The sequence below is a fragment of the Calypte anna genome, chromosome 2 (genome assembly GCF_003957555.1).
Source record: "Calypte anna isolate BGI_N300 chromosome 2, bCalAnn1_v1.p, whole genome shotgun sequence".
Taxonomy (NCBI): domain Eukaryota; kingdom Metazoa; phylum Chordata; class Aves; order Apodiformes; family Trochilidae; genus Calypte; species Calypte anna.
Window position 1 is genome coordinate 46,254,079 of NC_044245.1, and position 16,770 is coordinate 46,270,848.

The window sequence follows — 16,770 nt, forward strand, 5'->3', positions numbered from 1 at the left end:
GAAATGGATTTCTTAAAATTTCTTTTTACCCTTTTGAATGGACCAAAGTTGCTTGCACAAAATCATACTATTTGTACGTAACCCACAAGATAGCAGGGTTGAGAGTCCTATTTTTAGTGTCAGTCAACCAGCTTGCTATTCTGGAAAATACACAACGCCTGGCACCTAAATGTTAATATTATCAGCTCTCCAAGAACAGGTTTAGAAGATATTTTAATTCCATTAGCTCAGCTTGTGTTATCAGCTGTAATAATAATAGTAAATTTATTGCATGTATTATCATAGCCCCTCAAAGATCTGGATAAGGCTGTTATTTTCTCTAGTTCATGCTGGAACTTAGGATTTTTTTATTTCCACTTTAAACCTAAATTCAGCCTTTCCACTAAAATGCTCAGAAAGGATCTTTCTACCTCATGTCCACAATCCTCATAAACCCAGATTATAGTCTTAAAGCAGAAAGTAGAATAATCCCCAACTCTTGATAGAGAGGACGAAAAAATATCCTTTGTACAGGAAGCATCTATTTTATTAAATATAAAATCATAGGTATGTGATGTGCAGTTCTGGTATGAATGAAAACCTGTGCAAACAGCTTTAAAGGTGATCAAAGTTAAAACCTAGAGATTTTAATGCTGACAGGGACCATTTGAAACAGAGATGTACTGTCCTGTCACCTGCAAGTATCTAGATGTTCAAAATCATAACCTGGTGTATGTGAGTATATGAAACACATACTATTGAAAGATCCTGTACCTACATACCTGCTTATGTGTGGTGTTGTTGGATCTTTTTATTTGGTGGCAGGTTATGAAACCAGGGGGTTTTATTTTCCAGCTTTTCTCTCCAACCATAACAGCTGGAAACATACGCTGAGAAGGAAAGCTGAGATTCTTACTTAGTAAAATGACTGAATAGACTGGAGCTTAAAAAAAAAAAAAAAAAAAAAAAGACTGAAAAGAAAAATACGGCTCACGATAAAATCACAAGAGCTGGCTGCACTGACTCCACTGAAATTAATGATAAACTCTCAGTGACTTAGTGGGACTTTGTTTCACCCTGAAAATGAAAATAACTGAAAATTATGTTTTGAGTCACTACAAGGTTAAAGTTACAGTTGGGGAGGTGTCCTAACTTTCATGTCCATACTTGACAATACTTATTACCCTTAAGAAACATGTTATCTGTTTCTCTCCTCTTGGAGTAACTTCAGCACTCTCTCAGCTTGTGAACCCTTACTTGCCTACTGTGATTGCTCAGATGAAAATGGTAGTGATGGACGTTGTGAAAGTGCCCTTACTTGTAGTGAGCTGCCCTGTATCCTTTCCCTCAAACATGCAAATGCCAGTATTTTTATTACAACTTCCAAGATGACATAAAGCAGTAAAAACAGCAGGGAGTGACAGCAAATTATTTCTGAGCTCTTTTGCTTTCTTGAGGATCTATTCCCCACTTGGTGGTGAGTGTCCCCAGGAGCCGCATGGATGTGCAGAGGAGAGGGCAGGGAATGGGAGCCTCCTAGGACGAGTTGCTGTCCATAGCCTCTTCTCTCCATGTCCAGTTGTCTTTTTTCTTCCTCCTTCTTTTGTACTTGAGTCTGAAAACTGAGACTGCATCATGCACTAGAGGCATTCAAATCACTTAGTGTGCTTTGTCAAGAAAAAGTAGCTTAGGGATTTATAAAGCGATTCCTTGGCTATGCAGGTTTCTCACTCTTTTGTACAACTTTGTGCTGTGTCCATTTAATGACTCAGTTAAATAATGATGGAAGTGCAATAACCTTTCCATTGCTGAGGGTAAAACTTGCTTCCCATTGTGGAGTCATATGCACCAAAGCAGCACTGCTTTTCCAGTTTAACAGGTTTAGCTGATGTTACTGGATTGCCACCGGGTTTATTATCGTTTCATGACTCTCCCAGGGCTGGCAGTGAACATTTTGGTTTTTCTTTCTTTGCCTGTGCAGCAGTAGCGATAGTCATCGGGGCTCTCAGCCCTGCAGATAATCTCTTCAGGGTTATCATTTACTTACAAACAGACGTGTGAAGTATTTGTGAAAAGGCTTTTGAAGTGGCGTTGCAGGCGGATGCTGCCCAGAGCTGCAGAGCAGGCGGTGTTTACACAGGGGCAGAGGATTTCTCCACCCGGTGTGGTTCTCCTCAAGTGCTCGTATGCTGCGGCTACGCTGTTTGCCTTTCTAATGAAGTGAACTGTTTGTTTGAAATATGTGGTAGAAGGTATTTAAACAGAGACTAAAGTAAACTTTCGGACTGTTCAAATAAGCCAGGCATATCTGGTTTGTGAAGTGAAGGAAAACAATTTGGCTGCAGCTTAGCTCTGGGAAGGGCAGTTAGGAGCTGTTTAAATATGAACTGAGCTGAGGCAGATGTTGCTGCAGCGTCTCACAGGCCTTTGGTGATGACTGCTGCTCATGTAGGCATTCCTGGGGATGCTGCCTCGACGGAGAGCTCAAAATTGCTGTCCTTATTTAAAAAAGGGGATTTATTCATTAGCTGCGAAAACTTGGGTACATTCATGTTTGATTAAAACCATCCCAATTAGACAATGGACTGTTGAGAGCCAGCATATGCTATGGCCTTTATAGCGTCATTAGTAACCCAGAGTCCCTACTTTGAAATAAGATCGTGCCCTAGTGCGCAGACATCTGTTTCTGCCTAGCCAGATGGAGGTCAGCAACATAACTTAAACTGCTAATCCTCATTGTGGAGAGGGGAACAGGAATCTGAGGAAGGTAGTAACAAATGAACTTGGATCCTGCTCCTGGCAAGGCATGAGGTATCAATGGCTGATACAATGCTTGGAACATGAACTGCAGAGCTCTGGTAATAAGATTCTGCCTAACCGCAAGCAGAAGTTCAGAGACTGAAGGAGGGGTGGGAGAAATGATAGTCTTTGTGGTTATGGCATTGCACTTCATCTCAGAGAACCTCTCTGCTGGGTTAGTCAGTTTTGGAACGGCATTTCTCAACAATGGCTGGCAAAACTGAGATACCAGTGGTGGGGGGAGCACTTTTCACCCCCTGCCATAGCTCAGAACAATTAAAATCAGTCATGTAAGGAGTTCATGAGCAGAGATTTTCAGCCCTGTCCAATAGAGACCATATGTTTCCATCCATCATTTAAATTTTTTGGTGGGGAAGAAAGAGCCAAGTTGGTTGGAACTACAATGCTGCATCCTCTGGTATTGTTTTCCTCCGCATTCTCCTTGGGAGCAAGGGGAGTCACAACACTTCAGACTCCTTCAGTTCGGCATAGAGATTAAAACAAACAAAAAGTCCTTATATTCCCGGAGTGCAATAAATATGCTAGAATTTCAATAGGACCCAAACAAGTGACAATAGTAGCATTAAGCGCTGGCAAATCCTTTGATGTTATTGACCAGAAAAGGACTGCTGTCGTCTCTGTCAGGAACATTTAAACTTTTGACCTCCAACCTTTATGTCAAATGGCTTTTCCATATGGAGGGTTACTATACCTCTCTGAGTGCCACTGCATTTACTAGAGCATCAAACACTTCGCTGGCGGGAAACTGATGCTTAATTCACTGGAAAAGTTCCAAGATTGCCAGAGGGTGGGACCGAAGAGAGCTGTTACCTCTTCTGTTGCTGGAGGGTGAATGAAGTCCCCTGCAGTCCCCCATTTTTCTATAGCCAGATTGTGTCTGAACTCTACAGAAAAATGCAGAAGGGAAGATTGGGTCTCGGTGGGCAGGGGACACACATCTGAAGTTATTTTTATTACCACCATGTGCTTGATGTTAGCTGTAGACCAGAGCCTTCTTTTGTGCCGTGTGTTGTACAAACACACAACTGAAAGATGGGCTTTTAATCAGCTGCGGCACAGCATTTCTCAACAATGGCTCAGGAAATCTTCATGCTTGTGCCACAGAGATGAGCATGGACTGTCTGTGGGCTGATTTCCAGCAGCTAAGGCACTGCTCTTGATGATGTGCTGGTTGAGTGCTGGGGGGAGGGGGCTGCAGGCATCCTGGCTATGGGGAACATGCCAGGAGTACACAGAGCGTGGGGGGCTGTGCTGGTCCACACCACAGTTCCATATAGCCTGGCAGCCTTTCAAAGCAGTGACCAAACACAGATGCTTAAGAGGTTAACATAAGAGCACAGCAGCAGGTGATTCTCCCCTCCTTTTGCTCACAAGCACTCTCCCGGATTCCCAGACTTTGCAGTCCAGGAATTTCCTGGGCCATAAATGGTTTCTGCACATTTGGACCCTTACTCCATTTCTCTACTGAGACTTTCCCCTTGAGACTGCCTTTTAAACCTCCCATGTCTGTAGCCTCCCTTGGCAGCTGGCCTTATGGCAGGTAATGGTCTGTGCACCTCATCCTCACTGGGCCATCTTTCCCTTCTTCTGTCTCTTGTCTCCTTGTAGCACCCTTGGCTTCTCCTCTAGAATGGAAAGACAGGAATGAAAAGCAGTGGCCTCCTCTTCAGTGCCACCTTACCCACCCAGGGCTGCAGAAGAATGGTCCTTTCCTACTTCTGTCATTTTTGTGGGGTTGTGCTTCATCTAATTTTACATTGACTCCCATCTTGTTCCTTAATCACCAAGCTGAAGAGCATGGCTATGCATAGGCAGATAATTTAACCTTCTTTCTGGTCTGCCTGGGCTGGAGGCTGGGGGAAGCAATGCTATTGTAATGATCTATGGTGGTGCTAAAAAGCTTAGAGGCCAGGGCCCTGTTATGGTTAAGCACTGTAGGCAGGTGATGGAAAGATGGAAACTGCCCTGAAGAGTTTGCTTTTCTGCTGTTGCTATGTAGTACAGCCTTTCTGATGCCATGGGCTGCTATGCCTGCAACTCCAATTGTATGCTTCTGCCTGTTCCTGTCTCCATTCTTTCATTTTTCCTTTTCTGTCATTAACAGGAGTGTTTTTCCTCCTCGGTGAGACTGGATCTAGCCATGCATTCTGTGACGCTCAGCTCCTAGCAGGAGGCTTGTGTGAGCAGGATGCAGTGCAAGCAGGAGAGCTAAAGAGATGCTGAAGCTGACCCTGTAGTCAGGTGCCCTTTGCAGTCGTGTTCTCCTACTCTACATCTCTGATGTGACCAGGTGTGACATCTGGTTTTGGCCGTGCTGCTAACTTGGAGCTGTCCTTATTTGGCACAGGGACCATGAGCTGAGTTGAGGTGGCACATTCCATATTTTTATTTGTGCTTTTAAAGAAGTATGCTCAGACATATGTGCCCTTTCATCCCATTTCTCATTGGTGGTGCTAGCTGTAAGTGGATGATATAAAGGCTTGGCTGCTTTGCTAAGCAACACTTCGTTCCCAAAGCAAGAGAATTGTAGGCCAGATCCTGCTACTATGTCTGCAGAGAACAGCAGAGGGGATGAAGGTGAAAGTGTTGATCTGACTCTGTGGGGAGCTTCTCACGCACTGTAGAGAGAAAAGCCCTTTGGTGGAGATGAGGAAATGGAGGATCCTAACAACGTAACCAAAGGCATGGTTGTGTCTCAAGCTGATACTGCACCTCTGTGTCTGAGTAGCAGGAAACAAGGAAGCTGTCTGTAAAGGAAAACCAGATCAGGAAAACCAGAAAGATAATTAACAAAATTAAGAGAGATTCATAAAAAATGAGCAGTTTTAGGCATCTGAGCCACTCTTTGTAAGGAATTAATAATATGTAGTGGATAAAATACTGCTCCTCTGAAGTCTTTGTAGGACTTTTTACCGAAGAGGGTCAGAGTATATAAGAAAGAGTATCTCCATGTTAACAGTGACCAGACTGAGGCACAGGGAAGTGATGTAATTTGTGTATGGCCCTTTTTGTTAAAAATATTTGCCTCAAAACTTGGCTTGAATAAACTAGCTCAAATTGACTGGAATATTGACAACATGACATTCTCAAAAATAGGCTGAATGAGCACTTAGGATAAAAGTCAGTACCAAAAATCTGGGGAACACACTATACTTTCCATCTTCAGTAATGAAATATAGGGGAGAAGGTCTCTAAGAAACTGTGGGAGGATGAGGAAACGAGGAGGAGGATGACAACATAAACTCAAGTATTTGGAAATGTCAAGAAATAGTAACTGAGAGGCAGTTTGTGTTGCCTTTACTTGACTTGAGCAGTGTTCTTTTCACCAGTAGTCCCCTGGAAATAGTGGGGTAAATCACTGCCTTATGAGAAGATGCTGTCTCATAGTAGGAACATGAAAGGTAATGGTATTTGAGACTGTGTGTAAGAAACACACACCCCTGCTGGAAAGAGAAAGTTGCATAAATATATGCAATATATATTTTGTATTAAATACAAAATTACAATAATACAAATACAAAATACAATATATATATATTTTGTATTAAAAATTTCTAAGGCTGCTTCCTTCTAAACAGTCTCGTATCATCTTACATGAAAACCTGATGCCTAGGAATCCAAAGGTGACAACTGTGTGTCTCTCCTAAGCTGGAACAAACCCAGAGAGCAAAAGCAAGTTACTGTTATCCATTTAGAATATGGACATAGAGATTAAAGAATGCAATAAATGTATATTCTTGAGTGGCCTGGTTGCAGATATGGTAACTGCCTGCTCATCTGCAAGATCCTGAAGAGTGTAAACACCACAGGAGAGTAATTGCTAAGGGCGGTACATAGAGAAGCTAAATAATTATGAATATTGGGATGAAATTTAAAAAGTATCAGGTTGAACAGAAGGGAAAAAGAAATCTCCCCAAGTGTTCATGCATCCCATAGAATCTGAACTGTTTTAGTATCAAATATAGACATAATTGATCTAATTATACTTTTCCCGCTCTTAATTCCTATTATGCCATAAATTACTCATCAAAGCTGTTAAGTATAACCTGTTTCCAAGTCTTTCACCCTGTGGTCCAGACCTTCAGCTGCTGGAAATCCGTTTAGCTACAGTGATTTTCATTGTGCTATACTGATACTCAACTGTTAAATATTTTGGCCTTTCAAATAGCTTTTAAACTTGATCCTGGTACGTAGAAGAGCAAGGCGTCTAAAGCGTCATTTAAACAAATAATGCTTGCAGACTGACTCATGCTGCTGCTTTATAAACTTCTAAGAATGCCACCAAAGCTGCTTGAATTGCCTGACTGGCCTTTGTTCCCCCATCAAGCAATACAAGAATATTTCTAGAATTTTTTTTCATTTCTAGATTCCTGTTAACTCTCCTTAGCCACATTTACCTTTGCATCTTACAGGTAGTTGTAATTTCTGAATTAATACTCACAGCTGATAGCAGAGCATTCAGATTCTTTCCTTGAGCTGTGTTGAGCTGTAGGGAATAACCAAGCTGTTGTGTGGCTGCTCCTTGTTTCCACTGGTTAGGAAGCCCACATGAAACCTCCACTTAGGAGTATCTTGGAGTTGAGCACCTTGCTGTGAGATTTCTCGTTTAGTTCTCCCCAGTGTGGATCAGGATCTATTTATTTTATAGTCTTTAAATTTTCTCAGTTTCCACTTTGTAGCTCACCTTCAGGAATTTGCTGTGGGTTGCAGAAATGGGTAAGCACACCTGCATATGTCACCTCAAGTACTGTGTCCAGTTCTTGGCCATTCACTTTAGGAAGGATATCGAGGTCCTGGAGCAGGTCCAAAGGAGGGCAACTAGGCTGGTGAAGGGACTCAAGCACAGATCCTATGAGGAGAGGCTGAGGGAGCTGGGGCTGTTCAGCCTGGGGAAGAGGAGACTCAGGGGAGACCTCATCACTCTCTACAACTCCCTGAAAGGAGGGTGTAGCCAGGTGGGGGTTGGTCTCTTTTCCTAGGCAACTCTCAGTGAGACAAGAGGGCACGGTCTTAAGTTGTGCGAGGGGAGGTTTAAGTTGGATATTAGAAAGAATTTCTTTACAGAGAGGGTGATCAGGCATTGGAATGGGCTGCCCAGGGAAGTAGTGGATTCTCCGTCCCTGGAGATATTTAAAAAGAGACTGGATGTGGCACTCAGTGCCATGGTCTGGGAACTGCAGCGGTAGTGGATCAAGGGTTGGACTTGATGATCTCTGAGGTCCCTTCCAACCCAGCCAATTCTATGATTCTATGTGTTGCATATTACAATATGCAAAGGTGCATATTACAGTTATGCATCCAGTTACTTATTGCTCGTGGAGAAGGAAAAGCTTCATAGACCCGTGCAATCAAAGGTGGGAAGCATTACAGAGAAGCTGGGTGAAACCACTAGTCTGAGGCTTTTGATGGTTAAACTTGGATGCCTGGGTTTGTTTCCCATAATTCTTGAGGGGGAATTTTCAAGAGGTGAAGGATGCACTGATGCGTGGTAGCACAAGCATTTAGAAGGAGCAACAGCAAAACAGAGAGTATGTTGCAAGGCAGAAGCTGAATTATTTTTTTGCTGCAGAGTCCATCAGAGGTAATGGAGGGAGGGTTTTCTTTTGTCAGCTTCCTGGCAGAAGACAATTTATCATTTTCTTGCAGAGACCACATTATTAAGTTTGTTAAGAAATGCTGCGTAGGATCCAACAGTTATGAAAAAGATGAGCTGTGCTACACCCAGAGCCAGCTGCATTAGATGAAACAATTTTCCCTCTAAATATCGTGGTGATGAGACTAACATGTCTCATTGTCATTGTCTTTTTCTGAAAGCATGGGCCAAAATACAGCTGTTGACTATGTGGAACTGTTGCTCATGTTCATAATGGTTTTCTAAGATTGCTTATGGGATGAATGTTATTTGGGTGGAAGAATCTAGTGAGGTGAGGTATTCCTGGTTTGTTTCCACCAATTTGCTGTTTATTCTTGGGCAAACTGTACTGAAAAAGCATATCCTGGGGGGGCTGTGGGGTATCAGTGCTGTGCCCACCTCACTCACATGGGCAACTTCATGACTGCGCTGTCAAGGAAGCACAAGTAGTCCTTCCTTTGGTCAGTCTGTCCCAGTGGAAACAGTCATTTGCAAGTCATTTGTGATAAACTGCAAATTATATTCTTAAAGAATATGAAACTCTTTAGTCCAAATAGCTTTATACATGCAATATATTTATTACCCTTCAAGTCTTTCTCTTACTGGTTTTTTTTTTTTTGGTTTTTCTTTTTGTGTGTGGGCAAATGGCCAGGAGCACTGGAGTCAGTTGAATGGACTTGAGAAAGTTTAGTTAGTATTCCAGAAGGCAGTCCTTCTCCTCAGACAGCAGAATTACAGTGACTGGGAGGAATAATAATGTGTTTAAACTGAAATCAATCCAGCAGTTATTTAGCCAGTACCTGCAGCAAATTTGGCATATTAAAAGACCTGATGAAATAATTTCCAGCCGCTTTTCTTCCAGCACACCTTCCAGCTCCTCCTTTATTTGTTTGGCATGATGATTGTTGTGGAACTACTAAAAGCAATAGAACGTGTTTCCACAAGGTTTTTAAGTATGCAAACTAAGAAAAGTGGTAAAATGGGTGGCAGAGATCTAAGGTGCCCCACAGTCTTAATTTTTGGTTTTGCAAAGGTAGATATTTTTTCAGCATGGAGCTGCAGCTGTGTTCTAGTTTGTGAGGTTTGGCCTGGAAAGCCTGTGGTTTTTTCTGCAGATCAGTGATTAGGCTGTGCAAGCTCAAGCAGAGGCTAGAGAGGAGAAATCTGATCAATACATGCAGACACATGGAAAGGATGTGATCTGATTTAAAACCGAGTTTTTCTCTGTAAGTGTTATATCTACTGTATGTTAACACAATTAACATCTAGCGTTACTGAATTGGATAGGACTTAACATTTGAAACTTACTTCTTTCATTCTTCCTCCATTTTTTGGCTTTATGCAAGCTATGGCTTTTTCTTTTTTCCTGCTTAAAATCTCCTTCTCTGTGAAAGCAGATAGTGAGCAGTTGTGCCCATGTCAACACCAGGGTTGCCACACTGGAAGCATCTGTGTGTGTGCACGCACTCACGGGCAGTCACACGCACAAGAGCCCCCCGAGATAACTGACTGTAGCACATCTGTGGGTCAGCCTGCAAATAAGCAGTGCTTCAGATGGCAACCAGCCACTCAGAAGCAGCGGCCCCAGTCACCAAAGGGAGACTCTTCAAAGTGCATGAAGTTAAGTGCATGCGTTAACGTGTGGCTGTGGCTCAGTCATTTTTCTTCCTGATTAAAGCCAATGTAGAAGCATACGTAGAAAACATAACTCACCCCTTTTTGAAAGAGACCTAAGAACCCCCCAAAGACAACATGTGCTCTTACTGAGCCTTAATGCAAGCTGTAATTAACAGAAATCCAAAGATCATTGCTTGGCAAAAAAGAACCTAATTCTTGCCATAAAACCTGGCATGACCATTGAGTTTGGGTCAGTTGAAGTGAACATATATGAAGAAACGGCGGTGCCTTTAGGGACTCCACAAACCTGAGTATTAGAAGAAACCCATCTGGTGATCAGCTTATGAACTGAAGGAAGTGTAGAAATTTGCTGGCAAACTCTTCAAAACAGTCTGCATATGGAAAAGACATTAGTGAGAAGGCTTTATTTTGCCTGGTATTGTTTCTGTTAAACCATATGGTGTGAAAGCTCGGTACCACTGAGTTCAGTATCAAGACCATAATGAATTTAAGTGAAAGAGATTTCACCTCACATGAGTTTATATCTGTGATAGAGTTTTGCACTGGCCTCAGCTATGACATTAAATTTGGTGCCTGGGTAGTGCGAAGGACAGATCTGCTAGAACTTATCTAGGGGTTCTTGTGTTGGGGTTGAGCCCTCTATTTTCTTGTCCCTGATCTTACAACACATGTGCAGGCATCAGGGCCACACTGAGGCATGTTCAAGCCAATGCAGTTGGCTTTTTCTACAGTAGCCAATGTTTTCTTGGTGTGCTGAAAAATGCAGCCTGTCATTTCAGCAGCCACCTTCTTCAGGGGTTTGGCAGGAATCACAAGGTACTTGAGCATGTTGGTCAGCTGAGTGCAGAGTGTTCCATTAGCCTTACCTCCACAGCTGAACTTCACAAATGCAGTGATCCTCAAACTGGGTAAGGCTTTAGAGACTTTGGAGACTACAGAGTCTACAGGAAAGTTACCCTTAACTTCAGTGACCTTTGGAGCATCCAAAGCTCTTTGCCATCATCTCAAGGCGTTGCACAGCACCTTTGAGCCATCTAGCATCGTCTACATTTCATCAAACCTTGCAATGAATTACTGCTGTCTGCCACATCTTATCTGACTTCAGGTTTGCTGTTAAGCAGCAAGGACCATACCTGTCATTTCTCCCAGTTTCTTCCTGTTGACGCTGCAGCAGCAGAGCCCTAGGTTGCTGATTTTCAGAGAACAAGTGTAGGAATCCTCTTTTTTTTTTTTTTTTTCTTGTATAGGAGTGATTGTAATTTGAGGGAGATGATCCTATTCACTTTCTTTAGGAAGGCAAGAAAGATTCTTGAAGAAGAAATAAAAAGGCTCATTTTACACAACAGAAGTCAGCATAAATTGTCATATTTTCCAGAAAATCTCACAGTGCTAAAATCAATGAGTTTGTAGCATTTCTGGCAGTTCTATCTACCATTTTGTTTTGATGAGACCCTGTTAACTATCCAGAAGATAGGAGAGCTTCCAAAGGAAGCTTACAGAAGTAGGCAGCAGAGAATCCAGAAGAAGCCAACAGCTACCAAATTCAGCAGTCCATGACGAATGTGTATTTCCAGTGTCTTGGCATGTCCTCACAAGTTCTTGAAAATAATGAAATTTAAGGACAGAATCATATACTTCTCTGAGTCAGAGATGAGGGCTCCAGGTACATAAGCTGCATCTGTCTGTCTCAGCTCCTGCGCTGCACACTTATATCAGGAAATCTCTACAAGGATATAATTGAAGGCTTGGTCCAGGAATTTGCAGTTGCCTTTGGATGTAAGAAAACTGCCCAACATATGCTCTGGTAGTTTGCGTCTAAGCCAGAATTTTTCAGAAGTTGCCAATGGCAATAAATAATTTCCCTATCAGGATAGGAAGCTAGATTTTGTCGACTTGTTTTGGCAAGAGTTCCTCTTTGCTAAAGATAAAGAGTTTTGTTCCTCACACTTCAAATGAGAAATGCAAAAATGTCATTATAGTCAGACAGGTACCCTGTCTTTTAAACTAAATTGCCCCCAAGTTTTCTGGATAGGTAGAGCATCTCTCACAAGCAGCCAGGAGATGTATAGGTCCAGATTCAACTGTTATCTCTTCTTTATTCAGATAAAATATAAATAATGGTTGCAGAATATACCTGAAATATTCTCATAGTGCCTTTAATAAAGTAGTTACTGGGTGGGATATGAAGAAGTGATGTGAAATCGTCTATGGCCTGAGTTACTGCATTGCAAACTTGTTACTATGTATTTCCATGTAAATACATGTCAACGATTACATTTTTATAGGTTTCAAGTGAATTCTAAGTGAAGCTCTGGACGATGGGTGCCCTGGCAGGTGTCTGTTTGATCTATGAGTCTTTCCATATAAATATTCAATGCTCTTCAAAGTGGAGTGGTTTTGGACCCCCAAGCACGTAGAATTTACTGCCTACCTCTGCACTGAGGGCTGACCCAAGCACAGCAGAATTGGAATTCTCTCTGTAAAACTGACTGCTAGTTCTGCACATTATTCTCCCTGTCTCCCATTTAGCATGTTAGTCTGCTGACAGTAGAGTATGCAGCACTTAGCAGCTGGTTTGTGGAACCACCAGTCAGGAAATTATATGATAAGTAGGAGGTAGCCAGGTTTAGTGGCACTTTATTCTGCTTCAGCAGTTCTAGCCTGACTTTGGAAAAGTCATCATATGGTTTTTCTTAAAGGTTGCAACAGGAGATGGCCACAGTGTAGTAACTTATTACACAGACACTTGAGTTATGATGTTCACCAGCTGTATTGCTCATGTGTAAATAATAAACTGAGAGATGGATAATTATGTTGGGTTTTGATACGCAGCTCTGCTCCAGTCGGTGCAGGGCTGATGGAGACAGCTCCCTACGCCGTGATGGAGTGCGGCTGTTTCCCAGATGGAAACTGCAAACAAGATGCAACCAAGATATACAAAGGAATTTGATGTGAGAAGACTCAAAAAGGTGTTCTTGGAGATTTATATCCTATGTATTAAATATTACTTGTTGGTGCTCTGTGCTGCATAGGCCCCACAAGGAGTGCCTTTTTTTTGTCATTTAATACTCAGTTTCCATTTTTCAGATAGGGAAAGATAGATGATTGCATTCAGGAGGGTTTCACTGCATAAATATTGGGTCTGCTTTTAATGGTTAGGTGCTCAGGCTGGGTGACGGTGCGGCAGTGAGGAGGCTCAGCATCTTAAGCAGGATTGCTTGCCTGCCTTGGCCAGGTGTTACCCATCCTGTCTGACATGAATAAAGGTGACAAAATCTCTGTGGTCACACCTGTGCTCCAAAGACTTACTCTTTGGAGGCACATAGGGCAGAGAAGGACTTGTCTGTGCATCTGTGGGGGTTTGAGTTACTTCCTTCTGCAGTATAAAAATGGTGGCAGAGCTTTTATGTTAAAATGCCAAACATCTGCTTTAAAACTTCCTCCCTTCAGCTTATGCTGCTGTAGTTGAATGGCAGCAAAGAAGGGAACAAGGCAGGCAGAGGGACATGATAAAACACACTCCTTTATTCCCTTTTCCCCTTCTCCACCTTTGTAGCTGGTGAGGTGTGTGTATCAGGAGGTGGCAGCAAGTATCCACCACTTGGACAGTGGCAGTGTGTCCATAGGGTTACCTGGTCATCTGTGACCCACCTTTATTTAGTCCTGCTGAAGCTTAGGAGTGCTCAGCCTGGGGAGTGAAGCTTGTAACAGATTGCATGCTAAGGTCCAGCTGGTGCAGCAGGACCGGAATTAAAGTTCACATGAGTTTGAGCTCCCAGCTCACAGTAGTAAGCCACAATTATTTTGCCTTTATGGTGCCTAAGAGCTGAGTCAGTAAATGACAGAAACATGTTGTGGCTGATCACATGCTGGTGATGTTTCACAAAATCAAGCCATGAAACTGGACAGGCTGTGTAAGATGTTTCCAGATTTTCCTGAAATACAGGGAATATTTTGTCAGAATATATGTGGTTTCCCCTTCATCCCCTCTGTTTACTTCCTCGGGGCTGCGAGATTTGTTCTTCTAGTTCTTTCTCCTGATGCAAACATAATAATAAACCAACCCAACTTTTGATAAAAAATAAGGGGGAAAATCCTTTTTTAGATGTGATGAAACAGCTTTCACAGATAACATAATTGAAGAGGAGGATTACATTTTGCTGAATAGGAGAGGCAGGAAATATAATGAGAAAACCCAACAAGAGTCAGCAGGCAAAAGTAAAATGGTTAGTTTTACTGCTTGTCCATTATTAAAGCTTCTTCCTTTCTAGAAGCATTTTAGTAAATTTATGACATGACCTAATGTCTTCTGTTTCTCAGCTTTTGGTGGTGGATAAACACATGACTTCATCCAAAGTGGGAATGGTAGTAATTGGACAGGATCAGTTTGTTTCGTGATGCTGGAGATGCTCAGCATCTCGTTTGAATTTTGAGCATTTGGGCAGCAACAGTGAGCAGCAGGGTCAACAAGAACCTTCTTTAGGCACACAAATAGTACCTGTGTGCTGGTGCAGAGGGCTGGGGTCAGTGTGTGTTTTCCCCTCCAAGGCTGGGAGGTAGTCCTGCTGCAGAAGTGGTGTGGAGCTGCGGGCTTGTGCTTGGACCCTGAGGGCAGAGCCCATGGGGGCATCGGGGCACATTCCCTCTTTTGTCAGCCTGGTAGCCAAGGCTCTCTGGAAACAGCAGGGAACAGTAGCCCTGGCAGCTGGAAACCCTCCTGTCCTGCAAAAGCTTTGGAGGAGGCAGGGCAGGGGAGCTTACTTCGGCTGTGGGTCCCAGGTTCTCCAGACAAAGAAAGAACCCTTCTTTTTTAAGAGCTGTGTATGAAATGAGTCCCCTTGTCCTCCGGCATATTCCTCCAGATTCGGTCATCAGTATGAATCTGTTACGCATCTTCAGTGCAGCTTTTCCCAATTGCATTTCCCTTTTAACTCCATTTTCTGATTTACTCCAGATAGTAATTTCTCAGCATGCCACTTTAGTTTTGCTTTCCATGGTAGGAGTGTGTGTACATTTTGGAGGATATATTTTTTTGATTGTGTTGTATTCTCTGCTTAGGCTTTTTTGTGCTGGGATGATTTTTTTTTCTTGTTTCAATAAAAAATAAATATATCGGGAATGCTAATGAAAGACTTGAAGGTCCTTTTGATCTGACACTTCACATATGGGCACATAATTATTTATTAAAGACTTCTTTACGTCCCATTCCATTTAAGCTATAAAAAGAGAATATTAAAATTATTAAATACATATTCATGCACGCACTGTGGGCCAAACTCTCCTCTCAGACAGACCTGCCTGACTGCTGCAGGGAAGGAGAACGCGACCTGTAAGTTGTAGCACCGTTGACACTTGCTTTTCAATGTCTGTTCCATCTTTATGAATGTTGCTTTTAAAGAGTTGCTGGAGAAACTCAGATCTGGGGACCTCTCTTGTTTTTTCAGATCCGCCTCACCTCTTCCCAGCATTCCACCCTCCTGTACCAATTGATGCGAGACATCATGAGGGACGCTACCATTATGAACCATCTCCCATTCCTCCCCTGCATGTGTGAGTATTCAGTATTTCCCCTGGCTTCAGCTGCCTTGAAGAATGGGCAAGTATATGAATGAACTTTGCAGTGCTTAAAGCCATGTACCCAGAGTGCTGTGCCTGTCTTGCCAGAGAGTGAGAGATTAACTTTTGGAAAGCATCGAGTTTATCTGTTCACACAGCAAATCCCAGGCTGGTGCTCGAGGAATTCCTTTTATAATAGGTGGCTGGCGAGCGTTACCTGTATATTTTGCAGACATTTATTCTGGGTGCTGTTCTATAAATAAATGCTAAATTAAAAAGTGCTGAACCCTGTCAAATACAGCCAGCAAAACGTGTATTTTGTCTGTATTAGGTCTGGGATTTTTTGTAGCTAAAATTTCCTCTCATGCCAAAGGTTTGTTTATTTTCCAGTGCTATAAAGCATAATGAAATTTTTGGTGAATTTTCATTGTGCATGCCTGTTGTGTGCGTGCACAGGCAATCAGTTGATTGATGGGAATGTCACCCAAACAAAATGGCAAATGTGATAGAGCACATGGTTTACACAAAGATAAAAGAAATGAATACCAGTGATAACATGCATTAGAAAAGGGTGTTAGTGGTGAAATCTTGTTGAAATAAATTTTATCTTATTTTAAATGGGGAGATAGATATCAGCATTGCAGAATAAAACAGTTGTTGTTTCCAGAAAACTGCTGTATATCATTAAAAATTGAGCTGAAAAGCAGGGCTTGGTACTTGGCTAAAAGGCTTGATATATACATTTAATCATATCTACTAATCACCTCTCATACTGAGAAAATACAAGAAGCACAAGTAATACTTCGAAGAATAATGCTAGTTGTTTAGATGGCAGATTGCTTTGCTATGGCTATTAGTTACAGCTGTGTAATTACATATATGCAGAAGAAAAATGAAGTTGTTTTAAAACAAGTCCTCCTCTGTGAGCAGAATTAATTGATATTAACAATCCTAACTACATGCCCAAGTACACACACAATATTTTACTAACAGTTTTTTTGGGTCAGTCTTCTATTACTGAATTGTAATTTCAGAGCAAATTTGCCTGGAGGTAAGTAATAAATCTGTGTTGCAGTCTTCTTGGGCATTAGAGAAAAAGTGGGTATTTATAGAAAGAGAGTACAGAAACTTGTAATTTATTCCTC

At 42.1% G+C, this 16,770-nt stretch overlaps 1 protein-coding gene across 1 annotated transcript in view; it reads left to right on the plus strand.

Annotated features, from left to right (window-relative positions):
* Positions 1-16,770, plus strand: part of GLI3 (GLI family zinc finger 3) — a 208,151-nt gene that overhangs the window by 100,755 nt on the left and 90,626 nt on the right. Inside the window, exon 4 of the mRNA XM_008498278.2 lies at positions 15,514-15,619. Coding sequence (XP_008496500.2) covers positions 15,514-15,619 — 106 coding nt within the window. The remainder of the gene's footprint in view (positions 1-15,513; positions 15,620-16,770) is intronic.